At 37.8% G+C, this 14,835-nt stretch overlaps 1 protein-coding gene across 4 annotated transcripts in view; it reads left to right on the top strand.

The window, feature by feature from the left end:
• The window catches only part of LOC128985850 (paired box protein Pax-6-like), an 86,686-nt gene that overhangs the window by 17,969 nt on the left and 53,882 nt on the right, over positions 1 to 14,835 (top strand). For 2 of the 4 annotated variants that reach the window (XM_054405791.1, XM_054405790.1), the window contains exons 3-5: positions 3,003 to 3,023; positions 7,218 to 7,383; positions 9,739 to 9,919. In XM_054405791.1, coding sequence (XP_054261766.1) covers positions 3,003 to 3,023; positions 7,218 to 7,383; positions 9,739 to 9,919 — 368 coding nt within the window. The remainder of the gene's footprint in view (positions 1 to 3,002; positions 3,024 to 7,217; positions 7,384 to 9,738; positions 9,920 to 14,835) is intronic. The other 2 variants (XM_054405793.1, XM_054405792.1) reach the window with 1 other exon arrangement.

Here is a 14,835-nt window from a genome sequence, read left to right as displayed (position 1 = left end):
GTAGCAGCCAGAAGATGTTAGATATTTGCCGTATTGTGTACAAGGCCCGCGGTTCCTTTGACGTCGGCGGGCCGTGTAATGCGTTTAGCCCGGTCCTGGCCCAGGTGAAGTCTCAATCCACCGGTCCATTCACACTGTTTTGACCGAGCTGTGCCCCCGCTGGGGTAAACATCCCCTCGCAGTCGCAAATTATCTCGTCGGCGTCTTGTTAACACGCTCTGCAGCCATTCATACTGATATGTGCGTTTTGTCGTAGAGATCATCCGAGCCAGAGAGGTATGTGGTATGCTTTATAATCGTGGGGTTCAGGAAGTGAGTATTAATTTCTGTTAAACTCTTGATTGGATTTACGTTCATCGTGTGGAGTATTAAAGGTTGTATATTGGTTGAAAATTGGCACGCTTTACTTTGTTGAAAAAAACACTGATCTTGATTTAAATTACCGGCTGTGGTTTTCTAAGTGACGTCTGTTGGTTTGGATGTGTACAAACAAAGTTACGTACACCAGCGAGCACATTTTGATGAAATTTGCTATATGGATACTAATCCATGGTATCATAAGGCGTTACTTTATTTAAAAACGGGCCAAACGATTTATACTAATATTTTGTATTTTATTGGCCATTTTAACCCAAAACAAAATGGTACCACCCAATTAGGGGTAAAAATAACCGTAAATATTACGTTGGTAGGCATATTGACAGATTTCTATTGGTTTCACTCATCTAAATCCTCTACGTCTCAATACTTTTTTTAAACAAAATCGTAGTCTAAGGTTTGTGATTTTGACAAAAATAATTTTAATCGCTTATAAGTATCCAGTTTGGATTAAATTATTTCGAACATTCTTGCAAACCCGATCGCGCTTCATAACTTGTATTGGTTTATTCATTCTTAACATTTAAAAATCCATAATCGGAGACTGTCAAAATTTCGCTTCGCTAATTCTAACTGGAATAAAAGCAAACATAGACACAGAGACAGATTATCGAATACTAAACTGTTTAACAATTACCATTTGTTATGTGAGACAATAGCAAAACATCTTGCAACGTCAAGTGCGTCACAGGTACATCCTTGAATGACATTACAATAAGTGATACAGAACAGCACGTGATCAGCTGATCAGCTGTGGATCGTCACGACGCTAAGTTTACGTTAAGTGCGTCACAGGTACATCCTTGAATGACATTACAATAAGTGATACAGAACAGCACGTGATCAGTGATCAGCTGATCAGCTGTGGATCGTCACGACGCTAAGTTTACGTTAAGTGCGTCACAGGTACATCCTTGAATGACATTACAATAAGTGATACAGAACAGCACGTGATCAGCTGATCAGCTGTGGATCGTCACGACGCTAAGTTTACGTTAAGTGCGTCACAGGTACATCCTTGAATGACATTACAATAAGTGATACAGAACAGCACGTGATCAGTGATCAGCTGATCAGCTGTGGATCGTCACGACGCTAAGTTTACGTTAAGTGCGTCAAAGGTACATCCTTGAATGACATTACAATAAGTGATACAGAACAGCACGTGATCAGTGATCAGCTGATCAGCTGTGGATCGTCACGACGCTAAGTTTACGTTAAGTGCGTCACAGGTACATCCTTGAATGACATTACAATAAGTGATACAGAACAGCACGTGATCAGTGATCAGCTGATCAGCTGTGGATCGTCACGACGCTAAGTTTACGTTAAGTGCGTCACAGGTACATCCTTGAATGACATTACAATAAGTGATACAGAACAGCACGTGATCAGTGATCAGCTGATCAGCTGTGGATCGTCACGACGCTAAGTTTACGTTAAGTGCGTCACAGGTACACCCTTGAATGACATTACAATAAGTGATACAGAACAGCACGTGATCAGTGATCAGCTGATCAGCTGTGGGTCGTCACGACGCTAAGTTTACGTCACGTGCGTCACAGGTACACCCTTGAATGACATTACAATAAGTGATACAGAACAGCACGTGATCAGTGATCAGCTGATCAGCTGTGGATCGTCACGACGCTAAGTTGTGCCACCCAAGACGTCGCGGCGCTGCTCACCACCGTGAAAGTGAAGACGCCCCCCTCCCCCTCCTCCGGAAATGTGGGCGGTGAAAATGGATGCAACACTTCGCTCTCTCTCTAACCAGTGGATCCGTCCTTCTCGCTCTGCAGAAATACCAATAAATACCGTCTCTCTCAGATATCACTCTCTCACTCCCACTAATGCACAACCTAGCCTATCTCTCTCACTAACTCCATCCTTCTCTACAGACCCCGTCGAGTCTTCTTTCTCCGAGATACCAATATTTTATCTTCCTCTCCGACTTATCGCACCCCTACTCTCCCCCCAGTCCTCACTGTCAACTTTTATTGTGCTTAAAAGCACTTTTAAGCTTTCACAATCCGAGTAGTAAATTTTATTTCCCGCGGCTGTGAAATGCTCCCCGCCCCGTGCGTATGACTTCGCGGGAGACACCCTTCTTTATTAGAGGACGGCTTTTGAGATATTTCACTTTGGAATTTCTTAGCGTTTCCTCCGAATATTTTTAAAGTAACGTGTGAATTTTTCCCATTCCAGAGGCATTGTATAAGTTTTTTTTTCATGGATTTGGATTTACAGTAGTGGTAGAGAGATTTTCATTTGGATTTAAGATCATTCAGTCATCAAATAAACCGTTACGTTTTTGCTCCATACACTTAGTAAGTATGTACTGTTAAACTTAAACCCTGTATTGAGTAATGTAGTAATGTCCATACTTCGCAAGACAGCGCACAGCTAAACAACGGGTATTTTTTCTTAATCTAGCTCGTCAACTGACATATTAAATGTCTTCTTTATAAGAAAAACCATGAAACTCTCATTTCAGGATTATTGATATAGTATTTATTTATGATGCAACAAAGTGTACCTCAAAGTTGTGCTTTGACCTGAATTGTTTCCTATGTACTAGTAGCAATGGCTCGTTGTATTCGTTGTCTGGTTTTGTGTTCTAGGACTGAACTACATCTCTGAGGGTACGTCAGGTGAACGGTTCTTAGTTGTTCACTCACTTTAAGGAGTTGTTCTTTTTCGGAGCCAGGGCCCGACCCGCCCAATCTGAGGGCACTTTCCTCCTACATTCCTTTACCGACCCAATGCCTTTAAAAATCATAACATTCGTTATAGCATTTTAAAGGGTTTTTGGTGTTCTATAAGATAAATATTTGGATCAATTATTCTATTTAATTGTCATGCGTAAATTATGTAATCATTTTTCGAACCATTAGTAACTCAAGATAATCTTCGCCACTTTAATCTGCCAAAAAAATATGTGGATAAATCATATTCGGATATTAGTCATAATACTCATTCATTTACTAACAAAAAGGGGAGGAAATAAATTTTAAGGTTCAACACTAATTTTAAAGTAAACAAACCGAATGATCTGTGCCAATACAGTGTAACCAACATCTTATCCAGGTTTTACTTGGCAAAATTTGGAATAAATTATCGTTATGGATAAACTGTAACAATGTACCGAATACCTTATAGACTTATTTACAAAATTGTGGCATAAATATCTTTCAACGTCAAACGTATCTTTTATCCATATTTAAATGCAACGGTTGTCAGAATTGTTGTGTTAACTCAACATTAGTGAAGGCTAGACGAGTTTGAAAGCAAATATTTTATTGAAACAGGTATGCGATGTAAAACTTGGATTAACTCGGAAACAATAATATATTTTCTTTATTCGGTTGTAATAGTGAGGTTTCCACTCCACTACCTTGTCCACTCCCCTATAGAGGAGGAACGTCCCCCGCACACCAGTGGTAGGTCCAGCTCTGGCTCCCGGGAGGTCATGTCCAGTGGCTCATCTCATTTAGCTCGCATCACACCGCTCTGACTAGTGATATTATCACCTTTGACCTTGGTTCCGACCAGAGGGAAGTGTTCTACAGACAAACACCCACTACATACACTTCATTGTACCATTGTGAACTCTTTATTTTCCGAACTCAAAAGATTGGATTAAAACCACTATAGAAATGAAAATTTCTTGTTTCCCCACAACTATGTATAAATTGGAAAATGTTTTGCTTACTGAAATTTTCGAATGTTTGCTGTACAACACTTCTCTCCTCTCTGGTCACTAATTTAAGTTTAACATTAAGTTCAATTCTCCTGTACACGCATTTACCTATTCCCTTGTACACACCCCACTTCCACCACCCAATAACCGACAGAATTATTTATATAAATAGAAAGGCAATTTTATTTAATCATTTTTGCAACATAAATAAAACATGGTTAACTATTTACAAGATTATTGTGGACACGTTATCCGTATGTATCAAGGTAAAGAATAGAGATTAACTTTGACAATTATAATTTTAGTATGTAAAAGTATTTTTTAACATCAGTTTCACAACCATACGGGAGCTAATCCTATTCCGTGAACAGGTGGGAAGGAACCAAGAACATTACCAAATTCGTAAACAAACATGACAAAGCTGGAAACGTCTTGAAACTTGTTTTCTTGGTAATAAAATTATGAAAAATGTCTGCAATAATCTTTTGAATAACATAAACGTAATACTTCCTTGTACTACCAACCGTTAATATTATAAACGTAATACTGCTAAGTGTACTACCAACCGATAACAACATAAACGTAATACTGTCAAGTACTACCAACCGTTAATAACATAAAAGTAATACTGCCAAATACTACCAACCGTTAATAACGTAAACGTAATACTGCCAAGTACTACCAACCGTTAATATTATACAGAAAAACTTATTAGTTTAGTTCATACTGTTCCGGATTATGGTATTCTAACATGTTTAAAATATATAAAAAACCTCAAATATAAAATATAGGTTGAGTTTACTGCAAATATATTAAATCATGATGAAATTATGAATTTAAGTAAAATGTTTTATCGAAATCTACTTAACAGTCCCTAGGTAGGTATTTAACAACTCGATCAACCATGAAGGGAGATCAATCGTCACTTGCCGTTATCGGTGGGGAGAGTGTTAACAAGTAGTAATAGAGACGCGTTGTTATCGAATGTAAAGACTCGGTGTTTAGTTAAACAAGACGGGGGAAGCGCTCAGGGGAAGGGGGATTCAATTATAGGGAGAAGGCTACTCGGGGCCACCCCCCCCCCCCTCGAAATAAGCCCCAAATCCGACACGGGCTCGCGATAATCCTGCATTGTCTGACGCAGCACATGTCTACGTTGGTCATGGAATTAATTGGGGTTAAATGGAATTCCGGACAAGATCCGGTCGTTGTTTGGAAAAGGAGTCGTTATTGGATTAATCGATGTATTGGATTATAAAAGTCGGATACTGACTGGGGCGTGTCAAGCAGTTGTAGGTTTAGAAAATGTTGGTATTTTATGATTAATATGGGTTGGAAAGATTCAGGATATGATCCTGATGTTAATTATCGTATTAACACTGTTAACGAATGGTAAATGTGCTGTATTATGTACGTCGTGATGTTTGTAGACGTTGGTATGGGTTTCGAATATCTGTTTGTTTATTGAAAGAATTGTTTAATATCCCTCAACTCTACGTACGAGTAAAGGCTCGTGTGAACAAAACAATTAACGGCCATGTATAGGATACATGATTTTTCTAAATAACATTATTTATCTCTTACATTTACTACCGTGAGCATAACATTTGTCCTGATTTCAATCAGATAAAATTTGTAGGATTGCATTTAAGATATTCGCCTCATTTAATATCAACCACCTAGAAATATACACTAAACGTATTTCAACTGATTATAAACCTGATATTTATTATGTTATTGAAGTATTTTAAATATTGACCCTTGATTGTTAAGTTTTGTTCTCAAAACCCAGACAAACACTGCCTGGTCTCTCTGCTCCACAATCCCTGTATATTGTACTCTTCCTTTGCTTTGTGTACGACCCTCACATTATATATACAATCGATTCACCCCAATTTTTCACACTTCTCAATCCCCATCTTTCCCCTAACAATATATGATAGCTACTGGATCGCTGTTCTAGTAAACTACAATTTCTTATATACTCAACACCAACATGTATACACTCATTGTTAGCTGATAGCAATGTACAACAAAATATATTTAGGAACAAACGTTGCCAAAGATATTGCGTTTGGTAACTTTTTTATTTACAACGTTTTTACCTTAAAAGTATGGAAGTTTTGTGGAAAGATTAAGTACAGTGTAAATAAAGTAGCTTATTATTCTTCTAATAGTCTAATTTTCCTAAAACTAATTTATTTTCACAGAATTACATTATCATAAAATTATTAAATACAAATTACAATAGCTTAATTTTGATTTGCGTAAAAAGATTGCACAACGTTTAAAACAGTTATTTTGCTTAAGCCTTGATATATCCTTTTATATATAAAGAATTAAATTTGTCCTGTTAAATGTTAAGTTTAATATAAGAATTTGTAAATATTGAGCCTTAAAAAACAATCAGAGTAAACCAAGTATACATTAAAATTAACATTTGATAAATCAGCATATTTATTCATCCACTTCCAAATCACAACAATTCAATAACGAAACACCTGACCTGACACTTTTGGGGTTATCTTTAAAGATTCAAAATCACTATTATACTGCATTTCCTTCTTGTTTTCTGGCCTTAGTAAAAGGACAACATAAAAAATTACCTTACTGCAACCATAAAAATATATTGAGACTATAATGCAGCAACTAGTGCGAGGAAGGGGGCTAAAGTACTGTAGTTCGTTTCACCCCTAAAGTAAAAATCAGCTTGAGGCGATGACATCAGCTGTTTCTTTTTCGCACCCGTACATTGGAAGAATCCTTGAATAACAGACATTCATTTGTATGCGAAAAAAAATTGAATCCATTTTGTTTGTGCCTTTTAAAAAGGCAAACAAATATTACTCTGTTTTCATTAGTATACTTAGAGGTTAGTGCAGTATGACAAAAAAAATTATCCATCAGTACACTTTCCAATTGCGTCTTTCAAGCCCTCGCTCGTAATACAAGTTAAACTAGAGCTTGTGCCTCAAAAGTCACTTGATACAAGGGATGACATTATTACTATTGGGAAGTCATTACTAAACTAGTTAAACTTATAACACTATTCCACCACACACTACACACTACACGCCGCGATCCAGCAGCTATCTGTGGCATGTATGTAAGTGGCATGACGAGCATGACGACGCAGGTCATAGCGGTGTGAACCAGCTAGGTGGGGTGTTTGTCAGTGGACGTCCCTTACCCGACTCTACTCGCCAGAAGATAGTGGAGCTAGCCCACAGTGGAGCCAGGCCCTGCGACATCTCCCGGATACTGCAGGTCTCCAACGGCTGCGTCTCCAAGATACTCGGCAGGTACGTCAAACTAGTTACTTGACTGTAGAGAATATTAGACAAGCTGTCGTCGTGTTAAAGTTGAGGAAAGTTTTAGAATGGAAATGAACCAGTTACTGAGTTCTGTCACATAAACCGATTCCCTATCCCATGGAAACTTAAGGCTCCCCTCTACCCCTGACGCTCCGTGGACACGCTAGGGTTTGGGGAAAACGGTGTTTGCGAAGGCTACACTTAAGGTAGAATCAAAGTTAAGGTTCCACTTTGATGAGGACAAAACTGGCTTAATTTTGTTGGTTGCAACATGTTTACTATCTTCCAAAAAAGTCCGAAAATCATCTTTTGAAATTATATAAAGTCAGAAATTTCAAAGTGATTTTACATATTACAGAATCGTTACTATAAAATTGCAAATGGACGACTTACTGTGATCAATAGATTAGTATTATCATACAATCGAAACGTATTATAGAAAATATAACTTTATAGAAATTATAACTTAACTCTCTAACCAATATGCTTACATCCTACTACTGTATGTTCAATTTGAACAAAATAGTGGCAATAGTACATAGACAATAACGTGGATAACATTAAGAAAAGTTTTTAACGAGCCACTTGAACATTTTACATTTCTTTTGCTAAGATCAAGCTATGTTCTATTTGAACAAAATATTGGCTATAGTAAATATACATCAACATAGGTAACATTAAGAAAAGTTTTTAACATTGTAGCTGGTTAAACGCCTTTTTAAATGTTAACCATGTTAATTTAATTTTGTATATTGTTTTGTTATTACCACTGTTGTTCCAAATTCAAAGACTTTTTAGTAATCATACCTTGTGTTGGCAGTCAGCGCTGTATAAAATTCGCAACGACCCTTTAAATAACGTAAACTCTCCATCAACAAAATACAAGTATTTATATGCACATTGTAGAGGAATTAGTAAAGCTCTCTAACCTCCATATCCCTACAAGACAATATAAAATACTCGCCTGACCGTCCACACTCACCAAGGTTCTATAGTCAAGGCCAGTCACATATCACGGCCGCTCGCCCGTCCATCCGATTATTCCGCCCGATTTACAAACACCATCAAAAACACAATCGGCTCAATAATTCAAATTTCAGTCTGGTTTTGCGTGCGGCCGAGTAACCGCGGCGGCGCTGGTAGTTATCTACGTTGTGCGATAGATATCGCTCGCTAGTAGCTAGTGTAGTGGTAGTGTGTAATGTGTTCTGTGTAGTAGTGAGGTAGCGGAGGAAATCGCGCGGAATCGTTTATCAGCTGATCGGTTACAATGATACTCATAATGTGGTGACGCGTGCTGTTAGTTGACAGATATATAGAAGTGATATATTGATATTGTTGAACTTGTTTAGTATTTCACTTTTGGTAATTTGCTTCAATTAAATTCTGTGGAGAAAATAGTATACCGAATTTCACATGAAAGACCAAATTATATCCAGTTAAATACCATATACCCAGGAAAGAATTTTTGCTAACTTTTTTTAATGTGAATTTTATATTTTCTAAGAATCTGTTATCTAAGTTTTCGTCGTTTCCTGTTTCAAGGTACAGTTGAGTAAATTATATTAAAATATATGTACGTAGAGATTGCTTGGTAGTAAATAGACTACAGTACCACTAATGTTAGTTCTTCACAGGCAGGGTAAAACTTTACGAAAATATACAGGGAATGTTAAACATTTTTAAGAAGTATAACCTCTTCTTTTATATAATTCGTAAACATATTTTATAATGACTAAATAACACTGATAATAAAGTGAAATGCTTTTCTGTCCAAACCCTAGACTTCGTTCTTTCTAAATTCGACCTTCTTATATTTAATAATCCTTCTTGAACCTCTTTAAACCTTTTTTTACCTTCTTGAAGAGTTGAATTGATCTGCAACACGGTGACACACTGTATGGAAACTTGGTCCAGAATTGAACTTTAACATTTCAAACTTATGGTTTATCTATCATGGCCTCCTTTTAATTCACAGCTGTGATCAAGAAATACATTCAACCTTTAATTATATTGTTTACAAAGCCAATCATCCTTTCTGTTCTGGGCCACCCCTGTGCATCACTATACGTCTCTAATTTGCCCCTATAAATTGGTATAAAAATAAAATGTATTTGTTGTTATAAATCGATAATAATTTTTGTGGTATAGTAATTTCACAGTAATATTAATTACGTAGGTAGATATAAATAGCTACTTTCTCAAGAATCAAACCTAAACACGATGTGTTTTGATTTAGTTATGTAACAAATCTCATTACCCAGTCTATACACTACGATGTATACTAATACAATGTCCACTATATTGGAACTGCATTATAACCCGTGTACCGCATCACTACAGGTACTACGAGACCGGCTCCATCAGACCCCGAGCCATCGGCGGCTCCAAGCCTCGGGTGGCCACGGCCGAGGTGGTGTCCAAGATCTCGCAGTACAAGAGGGAGTGTCCGTCCATCTTCGCCTGGGAGATCCGGGACAGACTGCTAGCGGAGGCGGTGTGTACCAACGACAACATACCCTCTGTGAGTACCACCAAGTAATGTAGATACTACTGTAGAACCATTATGTAAAGTGTGAATTATGTAATGTAATGTGAATACAAATATAAGAAGATGAACAATGAACAGTGTGCATTATTGGTCTAACGTAAAATACACTGTATTTTATTTTAATGCTGACAAAGGTGAACACGTGTGTAAAGAAATTTTAAGTATACCTATGTATTCAAAGGTATCATTTAACATTATTAACACGATTCTTTGTAATTAAAGTATTCCATATAAAACATGCTCAGTGCTACACTTTGCGAAACAAAAGTTAGACGAGGGAGAACTTTTAGTAAATAAAAGCATATAACATGGGAAAGAAAGTGTCAAAAACAGGGCTATAAACAAGCAGAATAACGTAATTAAATTAACTGCCGGCACAAGAAAACATTCATCAAGTTTGGTAGACATTATGGAAACAGGAGAGGGATTATTTTATAAAATGGCGACGAAGCTTGAGGCGTTGGAAGAGGGGGGATGAGAAAGTGAAATGTGGCGAGATCGCTTATAATACGCGAGGTGGCGTCGCCATGGATACCAACTGTTTACTATTGACTTCCGGACTGTAGGCTACTTCCTCTAGTGATCCCACGTCTTGGAGAACTAGGGTAATCGTCCATGTACAGTGACAGCTACAAATTGGAAACCAACTGTTTACTATTGACTTCCGGACTGTAGGCTACTTCCTCTAGTGATCCCACGTCTTGGAGAACTAGGGTAATCGTCCATGTACAGTGACAGCTACAAATTGGAAACCAACTGTTTACTATTGACTTCTGGACTGTAGGCTACTTCCTCTAGTGATCCCACGTCTTGGAGAACTAGGGTAATCGTCCATGTACAGTGACAGCTAAAATTGGAAACCAACTGTTTACTATTGACTTCCGGACTGTAGGCTACTTCCTCTAGTGATCTCACGTCTTGGAGAACTAGGGTAATCGTCCATGTACAGTGACAGCTAAAATTGGAAACCAACTGTTTACTATTGACTTCTGGACTGTAGGCTACTTCCTCTAGTGATCCCACGTCTTGGAGAACTAGGGTAATCGTCCATGTACAGTGACAGCTAAAATTGGAAACCAACTGTTTACTATTGACTTCCGGACTGCAGGCTACTTCCTCTAGTGATCTCACGTCTTGGAGAACTAGGGTAATCGTCCATGTACAGTGACAGCTAAAATTGGAAACCAACTGTTTACTATTGACTTCTGGACTGTAGGCTACTTCCTCTAGTGATCTCACGTCTTGGAGAACTAGGGTAATCGTCCATGTACAGTGACAGCTAAAATTGGAAACCAACTGTTTACTATTGACTTCCGGACTGCAGGCTACTTCCTCTAGTGATCTCACGTCTTGGAGAACTAGGGTAATCGTCCATGTACAGTGACAGCTAAAATTTGAAACCAACTTTAACGTTGTAACTATTAACAGTTGTAAGGGCTGCAGAATACTTCAGAACTTATCACTGACCTTACCTCTGACACGGCGGGAGGTTTAGTTGTAAAAAAAATCAAAAACACACAGCGAAGCGTACATGACAGCAACAGGGCTGAAGTTTAAGTCATTCCGTTCATAAATGATGCCCGTTAATGGTGATAAGCTTGTTGCGGCGTACAAGCGAACAACGGATCTATACGCGAAAACGGCCCTCATTTAAACATCCGCCCTCGTATGTTTTGTTTGTGCATGCCTCATTGTTTGTTGATCATGTCGCGTTAAGTTAGTTAGATAATTAATAATAGACTGGTACTTTTAGGTATTTTTTACTTTTAAGGATTTATATCGATAGTTATAACAACTTAAAACGCAGTAGACCGCATCTTCAAAGTATCTTTTGAGACAAACGGTCGTAGTCAAATCAATGCTTCCCGCAGAGATAACATTCTTGCATGGGGGATCCAGCTACAACTACAGTATCAGAATCAATATGGCGTGGAGAGTAGACAGACAGACAGACAGACACAGAGAGAGAGAGAGCACTTCAAACGGTTGGTTCACTCTATTGACAAACATCCTTCAAGTCGCGACGCAAACACACAAACGAACATACACAAAGCTGAAACGCCCTCACACAGTCACACATAGCGCTCAGCGAGGCATGGCTCCACTGCCGAACTTGGCGAAAAGTATCCTTTAATCTTTGTGTTTTATAATCGAAAGGGGGTCCCTAGTTTAAAACTAACAGCAAAAAGTGCATTTTTAAACACATTAAAAACTGAGTCAATCAACGAACGGCAGTAAAAGTTTCTTTAGTAGGTTTTTTCTGTTCGCCTTCCTTAGATTGTTTTCTATAACGGTACCCCACAGTAAAAGTGTAAATTTAATGTACTTGATTTTTTATTTATTTCAAAACTTTTCACAGAATCCCCTTTGTAATCCTTACTTATCTAGAAAAAAAACATCATTGTTTAAACTTTTAACTCAAACTATGATTAAAAGACCACGAGTCCTCGATTAGGCGTGGGTATGACGCGTATGATATCGCAGTATAATATTTAATGTTGTGTAAAGAATAAAGTGCAACTGTAGTTACATCATAACAATTTGGAAATTATTTTTATTATATTCTTATAATAACACCAAAGTAATATGCTATTGAAGAATTTACTTAATTTTTAAAGTTGTATAACAGTCAGAGCAGATTTAGTATAGAAAACGTCCACTGTATCGTAAAGCAAGGCTCGGCTCGGATTTCGAATCATTCTGCCTCATATACTTGCACCCTCAGTCAATGTGAGTCATTCAGCGTTGGTTAGCTGTGTCATAACATTGCAGAACAAGAGAGCTGCAAATATCTGGTGTGTCATAACTTCAGAACAAGAGAGAAGTTAATATCAGCTGTCAAAACCAGGACTAGAGGGATTAGAACAACTAGTTGTGTCACAAATAAGTTGTCTCAATACTACAGGACTGGAGATATTTTAGAAAGATCGTTATTGGCGAGGAAATGTTACAATCACAGACACTAACCATATCCCATATCCCTTGAAATACCTGACTCCCCATTAGAAAATGGAAAAAGAAACGGATTTGTGTGTAAAACCCAATTTCGATGATACTTAAGGGCCAGTTGTTGATAACACAAGGCAATTGTCATGAGGACAGGAAGTCAATGGAGGACATGTCCTTCAAACTAAGGATGCGTGATACGAAAAAATGTAGTAACTAAACTCTGTACTTTCCCCAACTTGAGTGCTATCTGGTTACACGATGATTTGACAGGCTAAATATACTAAATATGCATACACCTCGATGAAGAAATCGTAGGCCAACTAAAATTGATCACATATAAAAGCTAATCTCTTAAAAAAATAAAAAAAAAAACATTAAATAAAACCATTGTAAAAGATGGTACAGGAAAGTTTCCTGCGAGTCTTCAAAGACAAGCCCTCAAAACAACAACAATAGAATCAGGGAGAATGTTAGTTGTAAATAATGGGATTACCCAATGAAAATATGGTTTCTTGAATTTTTGGAGATTCCTGTGGAAAAGGGAGTTCTTTAAGAGTAAAGTTTGACTAAATATTGGTAAATTTAGTTGTGTTCTATTGAGAGGTACAGAATAGCTACTCGCATGCGCATCTACTATTTTCGTTAGACGGTGTAAAAACGTGTTATGAATTTTTTTTATTTATGTGTATAAAATGTATTTACTGCAGCTGTAATCAGAATTTTCATAATGATTGCTCTTATTTGAAATGATAAGTATGATTATGATGCAAATACTGTAATGCACTTAGCCTATTTTATTGCATAAATAATTATTTCCTAGTTGAAGATGTCTTCTTTAGTAACTCTCAATAACTTAGGGGTTTGTCGTCAACTAGTAAAAAAGAGGGAGATAGATTAATCATTTCCACTTAGGAGTCTTGATGGAATTCTGGTATTTCTTATATTAAACACATCTGTGTCTAAAATAACGTGTGTGTAGAAGTTCAGCTAGCTCGTTGTTCAATACAGTAAAATTGTTGAAATTAGCCTGATTAGCACTTAGCTTTGTTAGCATTGTATGAGACTGTCACCATTGCATTTCTATAGCCGGATCAATCCATATAAAAATCTGTAGATTCTTTATGATTTGAAAGTGCCGGATCGTTGGGCTGTTAATTAATGATCTTGGCTAAATAAACCGCTAGTGTTCGTCAGGAAAGAAGCAACCCAAGGCATCTCCATAATATACTATTCATCCGTCAATTTTTGGTTCCAAATACGCCCGGTGGCGTCCCAACTTCAATTGGTAATTGTGATTTGAACGCACTTCATAATCTCATCCTATGATATGATCCTATGCAGCTTTACTAGCACGCGTTAGAACACACAAGGAGACCTCACACTAGCTACGCGTGACGTCCAAATCACGCGACTCATCTTCGAAATTAAAATCGCTGCTAATGACACCCCGTTCCCGCGTGAACGTTTACCCCTGATTAGCGCGGGTAACTACGTTACACCCTCCCCCCTACCCCCCTGACACGCTCCGCACGCTGCGACTACCCTTGACACAGATTTCTGCGTGAGCGGCTCGCGACAGTGACTCGGGGGTGGAAATGTGATTGTAGGCTCGGGTGACTCTGTACACCCTCTCCCCCTCCCCCCTCCCCGCTACCTCACCCCCGCAATCAATTCTCACCCCGAGTACAGATCTCGCTTCAAAGAAGGAATATTTAAAATGATTTGGAAATTGTAACTGATTTTGACGGTGATTTATCGGTGGTTAACAGTCACCAAGAGAGACGGAGATTAGTAGACAACTTATGATTTGTTAGTGAAGCAAATGATTTATATATGGATTTGATATATTTTTTAAGTATATAATAGTTGTTCGATTGACTAGTTACCATCAATAAGCCCTTATTAAATTTCAAAATTTATTAAATTTAAGTAACCATGTT

Source organism: Macrosteles quadrilineatus, unplaced genomic scaffold (assembly GCF_028750875.1).
Source record: "Macrosteles quadrilineatus isolate MER2022 unplaced genomic scaffold, UCM_ALF_1.0 Scaffold_2__2_contigs__length_208266976, whole genome shotgun sequence".
Lineage (NCBI taxonomy): Eukaryota > Metazoa > Arthropoda > Insecta > Hemiptera > Cicadellidae > Macrosteles > Macrosteles quadrilineatus.
This window is presented reverse-complemented; position numbering and strand designations above follow the sequence as displayed.